Source organism: Chlamydotis macqueenii, chromosome 2, assembly GCF_036417535.1.
Source record: "Chlamydotis macqueenii isolate bChlMac1 chromosome 2, bChlMac1.mat, whole genome shotgun sequence".
Lineage (NCBI taxonomy): Eukaryota > Metazoa > Chordata > Aves > Otidiformes > Otididae > Chlamydotis > Chlamydotis macqueenii.
Window position 1 is genome coordinate 128695244 of NC_141557.1, and position 17100 is coordinate 128712343.

The 17100-nt window shown below is 39.6% G+C and overlaps 1 protein-coding gene across 2 annotated transcripts; it reads right to left on the bottom strand.

Moving 5' to 3' along the window:
• Positions 1–668: 668 nt before the first annotated feature.
• TRAM1 (translocation associated membrane protein 1) lies at positions 669–16745 on the bottom strand. Of its 2 annotated transcripts, none has more exons than XM_086740928.1 (11): positions 16529–16745; positions 13511–13574; positions 12799–12920; positions 12486–12602; positions 11535–11593; positions 11017–11101; positions 7298–7368; positions 7104–7208; positions 6363–6506; positions 5248–5408; positions 669–2135 (listed from the first exon to the last, which is right to left on the bottom strand). In XM_086740928.1, exons 1-11 carry the CDS (start codon positions 16649–16651, stop codon positions 2062–2064), a joined length of 1125 nt encoding a protein of 374 aa, XP_086597054.1. In that variant the 5' UTR covers positions 16652–16745; the 3' UTR covers positions 669–2061. The 2 variants fall into 2 exon arrangements, with proteins under 2 accessions (XP_086597054.1, XP_086597055.1); XM_086740929.1 differs by lacking the exon at positions 16529–16745 and adding an exon at positions 15460–15737.
• Positions 16746–17100: the final 355 nt, after the last annotated feature.

Below are 17100 nucleotides of genomic sequence, written 5' to 3' on the forward strand. Positions count from 1 at the left end.
AAAACAGTTTGCCTTAGGGAAACAACTATTACAACCCTCAGACTCCAATAAGTCTTAAAAGATCTCAAGAAGTACCTTAAATGCTCTCTTCATAATTTGTTCCTCCACTCTTTATGATTTTGACACACCAGTACAACCAGATACCACAAGCAAACGGACTTAAAGTACCAGACTAGAAAATTTAAAAATGTGCCCCTTTTGGCTTAAGGTACAACTCGAGAGGAAGGCACACTGAATCGATGAAGGTGTTTTTAGAGACACCAAACATGATTTTGTGCAGCAAGTATTTAACGTAGGCAATTCCCTCAAAAATTCTGAGTCCCAATTTTACAGTTTCATGGTCAGATCAGATAGATTCACAGTTTCACTGCTTCAGTTTTATTTTTTCAAATCAAGACATGGCATAGCTACTTCTGCTGAAGCAGACCGGGCGTATTGCAGGGCATGCTGCCCCAGAGTTCTCAAGCTAAGCAAGTCCAAACCTGTCAAGTTCACTTCAGGAGCTGTGAAGCAAGTACTCGTGAACTGTGACTGAAATTAGCCAAAACATACAATAAATTATACTGCAGTAACTCTCAACAGCACTAAACAACTGAAGAAGGGATAGTTACTTGTACTGAAGATTTTGTACGAGAAATGTTTATTCTGTATAGTAAGCAACCGAACTGTAGAAGACATAGAATGCAGATTTATTATTTCATTGGGTATAAACTCCATTATAATAACAGATTTTAATTAAAACTATTTTATTTATCAGCTTGATTGCTCATAATTACTCCTCTCAATCAATAAGCAGTCCAATACTTGGGTTAACTTGAAAGACTAATTTAGTAACTTCTTAAGGCTGAATTAAATCTCTAACTCATTCTCAAGTGAAATGGATTGAATGATACCCATTACAAAAGGTACAGAGGAAACATTAACTGTACATTAAACTGGAAAATTAACTGGACAAAGCTTCAACATTTATTACAACTATGAAGGACAGATAATGGAAAAATTCTTAAATTAAGATTCTTCCAGTTGTTGCAAAGGGCACAATAAATCAGTTTTAAGAAGTTGTAGCTTTTAAATATTTTTTTTTCATAAAAATATACATAGGAGAAATCAAACTATATCCTAACAGAGGTGAAACAAAGCAAAGTAGTTAGAATAAATGAATGTTTCTCATAACTTGATCCATTTATCTAATAAACTGCCTCTTCACGAAGCATTGAATGCCTCCTAAAACAAACACAGCAAGACATTGTAAGAACCTCCACCCTCTAAAATCAGACAGGTTAAGTTTTCAAAGAAGGTCCAATGCACACTAATTCTCCAAGATACATACACTTTAAAAGCACAGACAGGAGTTAACAGTGCACTCAAATCAACTCTATGACCATACATGCTCCCTTCTAATTTTCAAGTGCTACAGCTGTATCTCAAAAGTTTTTTTTTGTTCCTTGTAAGAGATTTCTAACCAACAAACAATAAGACTCCGCAACATTTCCAATGAGTTCAGTTTTGTTTTAATGATATGGGGCAATTCTTAGAGCACACATTGTGTAGCTAATAACTGCAAAATAAAGAGTTTTATTGGTGTCTCAAAATCCCAATTTGAATTGTAAATTTGAATCAAAGTAATTAACTGAAAAGTCAGAGTATCTGAAAATGCATACCAAGTTTTTACGTCAATTTTGCAATATTTCTTGAAGAACCTGGAAAAAGTGAAGTTGGTAGAACAGTATATATCACCAGGATTACAAAAACTGGAAGGAAATAATACATTGCAACGGTGATCCTCATTAAGTGAAGTTATTATGTCACAATAAATGTTTAAAAAAGTGTCAATGTTATTTAAAAAGTGTTGTATTCCCCCCACCCAAATATCTGAAGACAGATAAACCTTTTTCCTTAGTCAAAATGGCTTTTAAAAAAAGTTTCTCAAAACAACAGCAATAATCAAAACCCATGAATTGTATTTTCTTTAATCCATAACATCTCTAGTGCTGAACGGCCATCCATGTAAAAAGCAGATTCTTTGGGGACATTAGTCAATTAACTTAATAAAACCCAGTTTTACGAGGATTTATCCTTCCTGCTACGAGGCGAGTCTGCTCCATTTGAGGTCACTGTTCCATTTATTCCATTTTCTGGAAAAAAGGAGAAAACATTTTTCAAATACAATGAGACGCTTTGTATTTGATTACATTTTTGGATGTTCTATACAAACAGTCTTTAAACTGTTTTTTCTGATCTATCTTATTTGTTAAACCTCATCATTATAATTCATAATGCAATAGTATAATTAAGTTTTTACAAAGGGTAAAATTTAAAGTTTACTATGGTATAGTCTGGTTTCCCAACATGGCTAGACACCAAAATGCGTGCATTATATACATCTAGACTGAAAATCAAGACCAGCTACAATATTTTAGAAGATACTCCCTTAAAAAGTAAAATACTCAACCTGTAGATGAGACTGTCCCATGGAATTCTGGAGACACACAGTATATACACAATTACCTGGTATAGGTCTTTATTCTTTATCCCACCTATTTAATATTTTAATTCTTGCTAAAATTACACTCCTTCACTTACCTTTACAAGCTTTTCATATATATAGGAAAAGTAATTTACATACACATGCACACACAATTTTTAAAGTATGTACTTTAACATATGGAATTCGTTTATGTTCTGATGAAGATGTTTACATAGCTAAGATGGACAGAAGTAAAACAGTAGTTAGATTTGAGATGAGCATGTGTACATGGAAAGAGTTCAAGCACAAGACCAGGCACCTATCTAAGAATACAAAGCAAGAATGTGTAATCAGCTGCAGCTCTTTACTTCTACCCCACTTCTGGGCCAACTTAAAGATCTCAAGAGTTTTAATCTGTACAGGCACCACAGTGACAATTTGGTAGCAAAAGTTTGCCCTAAAACAATGACCTAAAATCTGCACATTTATAATGCATTCAACTTACAGTAAAACAGAGCAATGTGATACCATTGTGAATTAAAAGTATCTCCGTTACTGAGTGTCACACAACCAAGGAAGCAGAGGTGTTGCCTGGCAGTAACTATATTTATAGAAAGATCTGAAGAGCTGAGTGCATAGCCAGCTATAATGCTTGCTGCTTAACATCCCTGCTCCAACTTACAATATCATTCCAACTTCAAGCGATGATTTTTTTTTTTTTTGGTACAAATAACTAGTTAAATGAATGTTTTCCATCTGCAGATGTGCTGCAGATCACCACAGAGCGTGGCCAATCCACAAGAACAATTGTTGATCTCCCTCTCTCCCCCACTACACCCAAATGCTCCGATTTATGAAAACAAGCAACTAAAAGAAAAAAATAAAATCGGAACCATACATGAGACTGAGACCAGACACAGGCCAAATCAGTCGCACAGGAACAGTCAGAGTCTATCCAACGTATTTGGTTGTAAATGACACCACCACTTTAAGCCTACATAAGGTCATCTTTGGATACTTTTTAAAAAGCTCATGCTGTGCCTGGGTACCCCACCTACATCCACCAGTAGGATTTTTCTACTGTCATTTCTTGTTTTTGGGATAGTCTAGAAGTAACACATTTCATTGTGCCCTGTCTCCAAAAAATCCATCCAACCACAGAAAAAAGAAAAGAGACTGTTTTAAACAGTTTAATTGCATTTACTACTCTTTCAAAAGCACTGTTTTGCTGTATTTTCTGCAAGTATTCTGAACAGATAACAGTACAGGAATCTTCAAAACAGAAGAAACTGAAACAACACTAATCTTTTGGATTTTAAAGTTCTTTTCTTTCCATTTAAAATAAACTGTAAAATTGCCCAGTCTTTAAGAAAGCCATAGCTCAGCTATTTTGTAAATTAAACCACAATTCCAATTAACTGACTTTTTCACTATTCATTTACCACTTGCAAGTCTCCACTGAAGTTGGGTGAAAACCAGCAAGTTCACCAAATTACATGAATGAAACAGTTGAGGAGATTTTAAAAAGCTACTGCATTTTTGACTCACTGATTAAAATGCCATTTAAATTTATGCTTTAAAAATATTTGTCATAACAGATTACTTTTTTGTTTTGTGGAATTAATTTAAAATGCAATGAACATGAAACTCTGATTAAGCAGGACATCTACAAAGGAAACTACCTTCACTCAAAAAAAAAAAAAAATCCAACTGAATTTTCTGACAAAAAAAACTCAACACTGCACAAAAGCCAAGTTGTGATAATTACAAATCATCAAAAGAGAGTACAGAAATACTCCAAAGCACATGATTTTAATAAAGAAACTTGAAAAAAAAATTTTTTTTTAAATCACTGAATTGATCTCTGACCACAAATCTCAGTCTTCTGTGCAAATGGTCTTCACACATGTTGTGTTCAATATATCAAAAAGTGGAACAGGTTGCAAAGGATCATGCTGAAATAAGCTTTTAAAGTGACTTACGTAGTTTTTTTTTTTAAAAGTGTGGAAGTTACTCAAGTTAGTAATTAAATATCAAAAGTTTTAATTGTTGGTACAACAAAAATCCTGAATTGTGGGGAATTTTTTTTTTTTTCTTAATGGAGCACATAATTTTCCTTGGAGGAAAAAGGCTTCAGTTCATCTTTCATGCCCCTTCCATAAGGAGAGTCTGATATAATCAAGAAGTAAAATCTGGAGTTAATTTCCAAATGCTTCTACACAGCTTTAGAGTAGTAAGTAGTTATTACCTCCCCTTAAAAGAAGTACCAAAATTCTATTTTTCGTAAAATCAGGCCAACATAAGCCTATTTACTTGACAGATCATCAAACCATCTCCTTGTCCTAAAACCTCAGAATTTAGTGGCAAAGGAAAAAAAAAGCTTGAAAAAGAGCAAGAAAAATTTAGAAGTAATTTATTATCAGAACAGATCTAAAAATGTGTCTGTTCCCTTTTTATAAGGGAACAAAACATAAGCATGGCACATTTTGCTCAAGTGATAAAATTAGACATAATAAAAATCTCATGCTGCATTAACTAAAGAAATGGTAATTCTTTCATTCAATTACAAGAGAAAAACAAACAATTAAAATATACTGGGTTTTTTCATATTTAAAAAACCTGCACAACAACACTCACCGACACTGTTTCTGTAACTGAGTCATCTCACTTGCAAGTTAAACATAAAATGTTTCTTTAGCAATTATATTTTTAAAAAGGCTCTTTTTTACCTAAAGTTGCTTTTGAGAAGTCAAGACAACAGAAAAACTGAAAATACAAACCTCTTTCTTTTCTGGAGGTCTTTCCTTTAGCTGTTACAAACTTCTTTTTCACTGACTGAGGCTGAGAAGAAGAATGCTCTCTCCACCTCCGAAGCTGGAAATTAATGAACTTCCACATCATAAATGCTTGAGTCATGCAGATAGAGGCCAGCACACTGATTCTAGAAACAAAACCCAAGTAAAGGCTTATCAGTAAGTTTATCTCATTATTCAAATAGAAAGGGAAAGTAGAACATCACCTCAGATAGTTTTTTGTATGTCATAAATTGCCTTTTTACTCAGGTTCTTCAAACACATTACAGTGATTCCTTCTAACATGAATCTGCAAAAGTTCAGTTTTGTTTGGGTTTTTTCAGCAACTTCCCTTTCCCTCCTAGTAACACCCAATTCCTAAGCCATGTAAGAGTTAGCTCACATAGGGCCACTGGGCTTCGCATAGCTGAACAAAACTAGATACACAGTGAGAGTGAAGTCTTTGCCCCTCCATCAAAACTAGGAAGTACTAGACTTCTTTCCTGCTTTCTCCTTTCTCAGTATTACTCCTGAGGTACCAGGTAGTAACAGCTGAAAATGGTTTAAGAGAGGCTTGCAATTCCAAGTGTCAACTCTGCAGGGTAAAGCAGACATTGTCAATGTTTCAATAGTTTTTGTTTCTGGACTTAATTCACAAGAAAGTCAGGCGGTTGGTTGAACATTCTGCATCACCCAGCAGCAACAAGAGCTGTAATAAAGGCAGAAAGCGGCAGGAGTCTTCAACCAGGGCCAAAGATGCTCTGGCCATAAGGCCAGTGACTGTAAAGTCACTGCAATTATATCTAGAATTCAATTTACTAACTGTAAACATTTGAAAGTAATCTCTGTAACTGGATATTCATTTTAACTGTTTTTTTTTTCCTGACAAACAACCTGACAACACATTTCCCAGCTGTAGACTGTAAATTCTTCAATTCATTTCACTGTGCCTTACAAGAGTGTTACATAAGCTGCTCCTACTGATGGCTGCATGAAAACACCTAACCATTCAGAATTACTATCATTAATATCACATTGTTTATATTGTGCATTTAACACAGTTTTACAGCCCATGCTTAAGAACTATTCCAAGTTCACTGTACCTAACAGCCAGGATATTAAAGTTTCCAGTACTGAAATTAAGCTGCTGATCTTCTGCTCTTGCCAATCCAAAGCCAAAAGTGAGGACCGAGAGAATCAAGGTGAGAAGCCTTCCCAAAACAAAAAGAACTGCCCACAGTGAAAACCTAGGAAGAAAAACACCACAAACACTAAACAAATATTCCACTCACAAACACAAGTACTAACAACGCAAATGTTTGCTCCTCACCATGTGAGTTCATTTGAAATTCAAGAACTTAACCTATATTCATTATTTCGTACCTATCCTACACTAGGCTTGTATTTCTAGTACTTATAGAAGGGAAAAAGCACGAAAAGCCCTGCCTCACAATCTTTTTCAAACCAAAAAAATGTTCTAGTAATTCTAACTCAATGGAAAGTGCTTTCCATTATTGTTAGTACATAACTACGTTATTAGTTCCTATAGAACTGGCTGTATTAGCAACCTATGCTGTTCCTTTCTCTACAAAACTTAAAAAAAAAAAAAATTGTACTTAATGTGGGATTTAATTTCATTTTATACTGCTACTAACATACTTACTAGGTGAATAAGGTTAAAAAAATAGTTGGTTTACAAATATAAATACTAAAACTAGTCTGGAGAACTACAGCCTCTAAGAAAACATTGTTCGAACTCCCTTGAAATTTTGGTTTCTGGTTAGTTAAATGCACATGCCTTTGAGACAGAAATTACACTAATTTAAAAGATAAAGACTACTTACCCTTTCTGGTATCTTTCATCACTGAAGTAGAAAAGACGTGATATGTGGAAAAGGAATTCAACGAAGTAATGCAATACCAGAAGAACAAGTCCAAGATGGGTCAGACTATTGAAACAAATAGAGCAAACATTCAGACATTTTGTCAGATGTTTAAGATAGAGAATGAAGCAAGCAAAAGTTTATGATTTACTTACTTCAGGAGATAGGCTCCAGCAATATGAAAGAGATAAAGGCCAATGTAGACAATCTGGCGAAAGATATCTTCCTATTAGGAAGAAAAAAGTAAGTCTGCATTATACACAATGTTCTACATCATTATACAACGTTATCTACTATTACAAACTATTCCCTAGTCTTGGAAACTCTTCTTGGTTTATCAGCTACCTTAATGTGGCCTGTTCTGGCAATGAATTACTCAGTCTAGATCATCTAAACCCATAGACTGCTTACTTACCGATAATATTCAGGATCTTGTGAGAAAACACAGCAAACATCACAAAGATGCTTTTTAAAAGGGCCTGTTTTTATTTGATATTACTACTGTCAATTTGTATTAGCTATTACAATACTTATTTGGTATGCATTACTGTATCATCAGATAACTTCCTACAGTTCCACATTTGCTGCCCTTCAGATTCTGTCAGATTGGTACAGAAATAAAATAACAGTCTATGAAACAAAATGAAAAGGTTTCTTAGTGTTGAGATCTATTTTAAAAATTCAAGATCACCCAAGATTCTGACACACCGTTGCTGGCAAATACAGGGAATAATGTTATTAATCACGCTAAGCCACATGGTCACGCTTCAAGTTAGGTTTTAGCCAGCCTCATTAAATTCAACAATTAATTGAGACAAAATAATAGAGAAACAGACAAAAATTCAAGCACAGACACACAGCACACAGAAAGCCAAAGGTGCCATCTGTGAACAGAAGAATCACTGAAGTGTACTAGATCACAGTAAAAATCTGTCTTGAAGGGGTATGCAGAGTACATTCAGTTGTGCTTAAAAAAACTGCTACTTTTGGGAAAGATTCCCTAAACTTCAAACAAGCTTTATCTTGTATACATATCATGTAATTAAAAAAAAGGCCTAAAAATTTCATCTTGTAAGATCTACGCTATGTTATGCAATACTCCATCTCAAAGCCAACAAAAGCACAGAATCAAACACTTGTGACAGCAGCAAACACCACACACACACACAAAGAGCAAGAAAACAGACCTACTCTAAATGATCTGAAAGAATAGGAAAAATGAGTTCTTTCAGACAAATTGGAGAACAGTCTCAGTACAAAAGCTCATTTTCTCCAAGGACTACCAGGATGAGCCTTTTGCACTCCTCTGTTCCAGAGACTGCCAGCCTACTGGAACAATGGAGTCAGAGGTATACACTACTATACAGAAAGCTGAGTAAAGAACTTCTTTTCTTGTCTACTCAGCAGTACAGACAACTAGATCTGAGTAAAAGAAGCCAGTTCCTTTAAGGGAAGGAATAAGGCAGAGAAGCCAAGATGGCAGAGGTTAAACTGTGGTGAAATAAGCATCAAATATGAACTTGCTAAAACAAATGAACTCTCAAAACCTAATGCAAAAGTTAGAGGCCAAAGTTCCCACCAGTGACCCAGTAAAACATTGCTACTCAATATGCCGCACTTTTGTGACAGCTTTCTTGAAGTTACGTTAAAAAAATCTCCACACTTGGATATAAAGTCAAATTCGAGAGATATGACTAGCTCAATATGGGAACATCAGCTGCACTGTGTCTGCAAAACATCAGTGTTTATACTGCATCTGATCAGCATACAAACAAAGCATCTCATTATTATTTTCCCAAGCCTTTTCTAGGCTCTTGAACAAAGACCTACGGTTACATAACACATATGTTTCATTTTCTTTTATGAAGCAGAACTCTGGCAGCAGAGACACAGTCTAGTCACAGAGCAACAACAGAATCACAGAATGGTTTGGGTTGGAAGGGACCTTTATAGATCATCCAGTCCAACTGCCTCTGCCATGGGCAGAGACATCTTTCACTAGATCAGGTTGACCCAATCTGACCTTTAACACTTCTAATGACAGGGCATCCACAGCTTCTCTAAGCAATCTGTTCCAGTGTCTCACCACTCTCACTGTAAAGAATTTCTTCCTATCTAATTTCAATCTACCCTCTTTCAAATTAAAATCATTGTCCTTTGTTCTGTCACTACAGGCCCTGATAAAAAGTCTGTCTTCATCTTTCTTGTAAGTCCCCTTCAAATATTGAGAGGCCACTGTAAGGTCTCCCCAGAGCCTTCTCCTCTCCAGGCTGAACAACTCCAACTCTTTCAACCTGTCTTCACAGGAGAGGTGCTCCAGCCCTCTGATCATTTTTGTGCTCCCAGTGGACCACACTTCAACAGGTCTGGACCCACTTGAACAGGTCCATATATTTTCTGTGCTGGGGACCCCAGAGCTGGACGCTGAGGTGGGGACTCACCAGAGCAGAGAGGCAGAATCACCTCCCTCGACCTGCTGGCCATGCTTCTTTTGATGCAGCTCAGGACAGAATTTGTTTTTTGGGCTGCAAGTACACATTGCCAGCTCATGTCCAATTTTTCAACCCCCAGTACCCTGAAGTCCTCCTCTGCAGGGCTGCTCTCAATCTATTAATCCTCAGCCTCTACTGATATTGGGGATACCCATGACCCAGGTGCAGGACCTTGCACTTGGCCTTGTAGAATTTCATGGAGGTTCACACAGGTCCAATCCTCAAGCCTGTCAAGGCTCCTCTGGTTCGCATTCCTTTCCTCAAGCAAATCAACAGCACCACTCAGCTTGGTATCACCTGCAAACTTGATGAGGGTGCTCTCAATCCCACTATGTCATTGATGAAGATATTAAATAGCACTGGTGCTAGGATAGACCCTTGAAGAACACCACTTGTTACTGGTTTCCACTTGGACATTGAGCCACTGACTGTAACTCCTCGTAAGTAGCCATCCATCCAGTTCCTTATCCAACTAACAGTCCATCCATCAAATCTATCTCCCTCAAATTTAGAAGTAAAAATGCTGTGGGGGACCATATAAAAAGCCTTAACAGAAGCTCAGGTAGATGACATGAGTAGCTCTTCCCTCATCCACTGATGCTGTCACTCCACCATAGAAGGCCACGAAATTAGTCAGGCATATTTGCCCTTGGTAACATCACATTGCAGAGTTTAAAACAGAAAAGTTTAAAAAGGAAATTGCATATGCAAAATGAGCCTCAGCAAAAACAAGCAAAGAGACTAGTCCAGAAAGGTAAAGAGTACGTTACAAAAAAACCCCAAACTACAGTAGATTTAGCGTTTTGAGAATCCCAGAGAAAATCCTTAGGGGGAAAACGATGCTGTTAAAAATTGAGCATTGAAAAAAAACCAAAACACAATACACAACTAAACATAACTTCTACTGACGACAGGGCTATTTAAATCAAATCCCAGAGTTTAATATTCCTTGGATTTATGAAATTATTCACTGCTTATGTTCTATACCTGTATCATGATTCATGAAGCAACTGTGATTTCAGTGAGACTATTCAGACTACTAATTACAAGAAACAAAAAAAAAAAATTGAAAAGAAAATCTCATATTCATTTGCTCAAGGAAAAATTATTTTAATAGATGAGAAAAAAATATAACTTTTTCGTTGAACAACAGATATATAACAATTTTACTGCCCCTAGAAACACTGGATTTAACTGAAAATAACCTATCTTCTCACATGGACATCTGAGCACCCAAAATTCCATCAGGAAAAATGGGTAGCACAAATTAAGAACAGGGTGGGAAATCTAGGGTAACACATTACCCTGGAAGTCAAAAAGAAATTAACTATTCCACTGTTTCGAGTTGGTTGACGTTCTTTTGATTTACATTTTAAACTTACTTTTTTAGTTTTCTGGAAGTACAGTTCTGGAAAAGCATGAAACCAGTATGCCAACTGTAAGATGTAGAAAAACTTCATTTGAAACCTGTACAATACAGCAAGAATTGAAGAATATTACTTTTTATTAATGAACTTAAAACATTTCAGAAGCTTTCTATTGAATACATTTAGTCACTGTCCCCAAAGAAAAAAAAAATACAGATCCCTCCTGCCAGCCAACTCAAAAGTAAGATTTTTTTTTTTAAAAAAAAAAAAAACCAAAACCCAAACATTTTGGGTTTGCAACCTTTATTAGATAAATAAAGGTTGCAAAAACTTAATTATTTTGCCTACAGAAAGAGAATTCTTTATGCTACAAATTGACAGAGAATCAAGTTCCTCCATAAATATGAGCAAAAAACCATTACTGACAAAGAAAATTTTACAGACTACGTATTCTACACAGACTGTATGTGACACACCCCAAGTTTAAAACACTCCCTCCTCTCCCCAACAATCCTCTAAGGAAGAGGCCTTACGGAATCAGAGTGTGCGGATAGTCCCTCCACAGAGAGGTTGGATCTGATACATAGTTCTCCTAAAAACAAACAAACACACAAAAAAATCCCAATAAACCTTCAAAGATGTTACTTCCTCATCAGAAATAAAGAACATACATATGCGTATATTATTTCTGTATATGCACAGGTGTACATACATCTACACATACAAGTAGAAACTGCAGAACAATGTATTTCCTTTTACAAAAAAAAACCCCACCAAAATTGAACACCAAACTCCCAAAACACCAAACCCCAGACAGCAATATTGGCTTAGAAAAATAAAAAGTAACCAAACAAATCAAGCATTCATTCAAGACAGAGTGCCCCTACGAGATGGAGGTTATTTCAGTATCATTAGAGCCATAAGTCTTCCCTTATGAACTGCTGACAAGCTTTGAGCTTAACTAAGAGAAAAGATTTTCCAGGAGTCATTATGTTAAGGGGAAAAAAAAAGAAAAAAAAAAGAAAAAAAATAATACTCTTGTCCTTTTTTGAAACTAAGCTTATACACATACAGTCACTAGCAAAGAGCATGTAATCTGAAAGCACACATTCACCTGAGCCTACAGCAATCTGCCCACACACTCATTCCCTAGGCTGCCAAAATGCTACCTATGATGCTTTTTTAATATTTATTTTACACTAATAAGTCAACACAGAAAAACTACAGAGAATGAAGTACCATAACAGAGTTAAAAAGTTTTACCTTATTCAGTTGACAGTAAATCAACTCAGACTGAGCAACAGTAACACCATCGGTCTTTATAATCAGTTCTGACTACAACCTACACAGAATCCCTAAACTTGTCCCCACTTTAATACTAAAGTTAGCTAAAACCAGAAAAGTAAGCCTTAAACTCATTTATTATCGTCGTAAGTCAAGTTTTTGAAATCTCATAATACAAATAGAAAAGAAAGCATACTTACAGAGACAAGAATGCTTGTTCCCCAAACACAGGAGAAAAGGTAGAATGCACTAAGTTGCCCAGACTCATTGAACTTGCTATGCTTTGTTTTTGAAAAGTGCATTTTCCTGTTAATTTTCTGAAATGAAAATCCATTGTTATTTATATGCTGTAATCCTTAACGTTTACCTGTTAACTGCACTGGAACATCAAAAAGTTTCAATGCATGTTTTAACAGTTAAAAACCTTTACATTAAAGTTTATTTTTAACTTAATAAAGTCTAATTAAAATCAGACAATTATCTTGACGAAAAGAATTAATATTTTGTACTTACATCCAGTACATACTCCTGAATTATAGCATGTATGATTATTGCTACAAGCATGTAAAAGAAAATTGTAGCCAAGTCTTTGATGCCATAGTGATAAAGAGAGATTGTTTCTGCAGATTGTTCTTCTAAAAGACAAACAGAATTAACTGTTAGGCACCAATATAGTTTAATGGCTAATAAGTTTGTTTCTCAAAGTGAAACCTTTCAGACAGAAGTAGTTTGTAGTCAGTTGAACAAACAGAAGTCAAACTGAACTGCCATCATGAGCTAGGTCAATGGATTGTTTACTGTCATCTTTTCTGTCACATCATAAACTAATTCTGATTCTGCAAAGGTGTACTATAAAAATGAAAACTTAAGTGCACTTAGGAAGCTTACCCAAATGCACTGAAAGGGGACAACATAATTATGTTGCACTACCACTCTGCTTTGACTATTAAAGACCGTCTCTTGCAAAACTAGAGCAAGAATTAGTGCGAGCTTATCTACCAGTCAGATGGTGTTTTAGCACTAACGATGAAGCCAGCAGAACAGAAACATCATCCCTAACCTAATTAATTAAAATTGAGTTTTACTAAAAATAAAGTGAAATACTTGAAAATCGCTTATTACCTATTCAAATTGACAAATTCACTTATCCTCAGTCTAGAAAGTACAGCATACTAATAATGTCTGCATATACTGTCTCATAACTAACCCCCTGCAAGATACATACCTGTGGCAGGAATGGTAACGTTATACTGAAGTGTAACAAAAATGACAGCTGCTTTTGCTGTAATCTGAAAGGGAAAAAATAAAAAGTGCTGTAAGTTCTCACTGAAATAAACTATATTAAACCGAAAACATTTCCCCATAGTTTTAGCACCCTTCCCCGGCTTGTTTGTCCCCTCCCATAAAACTGATCAACTCATATTATCACACACTTCACCTGACTTTCCAAAGGCAGAATACATTGCATGATCTCTATAGGTTTGTTTACAGAACACCCAATCTGCTGAATGAAATATCCTCAAAAATGCTACTTACAAATAGCCTTTTCTACAACATTAAAATGAAAACACATGCTGCAATTCTTTCTCCAGTCCATACTGTATTATTACATTAACAGAATGCACTGTATCACGTAATCCCTAGACCATGATACATGCAGCAATGGTTGAGAATAAGCTTTATTTAAAACTGACTTTTTAATTTGACAATATTTGAAGGTCAATATAATATTAATAAATATGTGGGTGATTTGGAAAATGTGGACAAGAAGAAAAGGTATCAAGAACAGAGAACCATTTCAGGCCAGCTGCATACCAACTCAGTAGAATTAGCATTCTTTTGACCTTGGAGAGCCTTTGGCAAGAAGTGTAAACCAAAAGAAATTAAATCCAGCAGTAGTGGTATTACCCCTTTAAGATGGGCAGTGAAAAACAGCAGAAAGAATAAAAGAGGAGGGGAGAAAGTTTGTTCTAAGTGCTTTCTTTTTTTTTGAGGGGGGCTGCGGGGGGTGGTGGTACTATAAAAACTCAAATAAGCAAGCAGGAGCACAAGTCCTTATCTGTCAATAACCACAAATTAATTATCAGCTTTAATACATCTCTGTTGAAACCCAACATGAATCAACTGTCTTAACAGAGGGGGAAACATAACCACACTTTACAGTATTTATGATCTGATAATTTCTCATTGCTGTAAAAACCTAGCATCCTTGTGGCATTCATAGCATCATAAAGCATTCCTTTATGTATCTTGGAAGGATACTTTTGAGTATCTGAAGATAACGATGAGGTTACTACCAGCATTTGTTATCATTCACAAGAGACAATATTTATTTATTTTTAAAACTAGTGCTTTGTAAATGAGCCCTACAATTTCCAGGCATCCCTGAATATGCAGCGGACTGTTCAGTCCATGTAACTTCAGGGAGTTTGCCTGAATTAGTGAAGTTGCCTAGAGCTCTCTATTCATCAAGGGAGCCTTCAGAGGACAATCCAAAACCTTAGTCAGTTCTGAGCTGCCCTTTGAAGGCTCTGTCAGCTACTCACTGTCCTGACAAGTCAGGCAGTATAAACACCCTACCGTACCAAGGGGTGATTTCCAAGACCCATATAAAAGCATTTTAAAAATTGCAACAATCTTCTCAGCTGTACCAGATCTGTACCAACAAAGGCACATGGCCTTTCTACAGTGGGGTGGAAAACACCCCGGTTAAAAAAAAAACAAACAAAAACAACAACAACAAAAAAACCCCAACTGACTGGCAACAAAAGAATTCACCACATCCAGTCTCCCCAAAACTTCAAACCCTACCAGTAATACTGTGAATATAGTAAGCCAGAAGCAGACATAAAAGGTAATGGTTTAAGTCCATCTCTTGAACCTCAGTCCATAGAGAACCGCCATATAAGGATGGTAATTTTTCACAGTAAACCCAAACATGACAGCTTTCTTGGTCTGCCGTTTTTTTTCTTTCCGTGTTTTTTTTAAAGTTTTTTAATTTTTTTTTTTCCTTCTCTTAACTCCACTGGCCTCTAGGGCTGAGCAATATCAAAAACTGGACAAAGTTATCATGAAAACCATCCCTACAATAAAAAGGCCCACAACTCTATAAACAAATGGCTAAAACACCGAAAAGCCAGAACCGTTTAGCCAACAAAAGTGGAAGCATCTTACTCGGACGGGACAGCACTGAGAACATTTTAGGTGTCACGCAGGCAAACCACCTCTTCAGTTCTCTCAGCAGGTAACCGAGAAGTGCCAGAAAAGCGCATTTTACACCATCTGCATCCAACACGGGGGCCCAACGAGACTGCCCGAGCAGCGGGGCTGGGAGGGGAGCTCCCTTCCGCCGCTGTCAGACCCGAAAGCGCAGGAGGAGGAGGCGGCGGGGTAACTCCGGCACCAGCCGAGACACCGGGACCGACCCCGCTGCGGGCCAACGGCTCCTCAAACCGCCCGCAGCCCCGTGAGACGACCCGCGGGGGCGGGAAGGGAAACCCACCGCCCCCGTTCCCCCCGAGCGGCGGCCATAGGCACACGTCACCGCTCGCTCCCCTCCCCGCGCGGCCTGACGGGAGCCGTAGTGCCGGCGGGGCCCAGCTGGGCCGCGCACACAAAGAGCGGGGATCGCCTGTCGCGGCTGGGCCTCGCCTCGCCCCCCCCCCCCGCCCCCCGCACACTCCTCCCCCGGCCGCCGCGCTCCGACTGCCACGTAACCCCGCCGCCCGCAGGAACTCCCCGCTGCCGCGGGAGGAAGCGCGCCCCGCCGCCCCGCTCCCCGTCCCCTCCCATCGGCGGCGCGGCGGGGCACGGCCTCCCCTCACAGGCGGCGAGGGAGAACGGGAGCCCAGTCCTGGCGGCAACCACGGGCTGCGCCTCTGCGGGCCGAGACGGGGAGGAGGGCGTTCCTCGAGGGGCTGGGCCCGGCGAGGCTGAGCGGCGGGCAGAGAGCCCGCCTTGCCTCCTCCGGCCGTGTGCCGGGGCGGGGGTCGGCTAGTCTCCCCGCGCACAGCGGGGCCGAGCGGGCCGGGGGACGCAGGGCCCGGGGAGGGTGTGGGTCGGCGGGCAGGTGCGCCGGAAGGCGCCCGCGCTGGCGGAGAGGCAGCCGCAGCCACCCGCCCGCCCGGCCTCCCCCGGCGCATCGAGAACCCCGCTCCCTCCCTGCCCAGCGTCCAGAGCCCCCGGCGGTGAGGGGAGAAGCAAGACGAAACCCTCGGGAGCGGGGGCGCCGGTGCCGCCTCACCTCGAACATGAGCCCCAGCAGGAAGATCATGGCCATGCAGGACACGATGTCTGCATGGTTCTGCACGATGAACTCGTGGCTCAACACCGGCGGGTTCTTGTTGCTCTTCTTGCGGATCGCCATGGCGGGCAGGGAGCTGGGCGCCGCCGCAGCCGCTGCCGCCTCCCCGCTGCCAGCACAGCTCCGCTCGCCGCGGCCAGGAAGGGGCGGAGGCGGCCGCGCAGCCGAGGAATGGCAGCCGCCGCTCCGCTGAGCCCCGCCCCGGCCGCAGGGACCAGCCCCCGCCGACAGCAGCGCCCCTGCCGGCTGGAGGGGCGCCTCCCGCCTTCCCGCCCGCCCCGGGGGCGGCGAGGGGCAGTGCCCGGCCATTCAAACCAACCAACGGCGGCGGGCCCGGCGCCTCCCCGCCCACGGGTGGCAGTGCGGGCTGAGGCCTGTCCGCAGAGTCCAGCCGAGCCACCTCGGGCAGCGGAGCTGCGTGTTTGGCAGCCCTGGCGGTAGCCCGGAGCCCGCGTTGGGCACCGGCTCGGCTTCCCTCTCCCACCGTGGCAGCAGCGACAGAAAATGGCCTT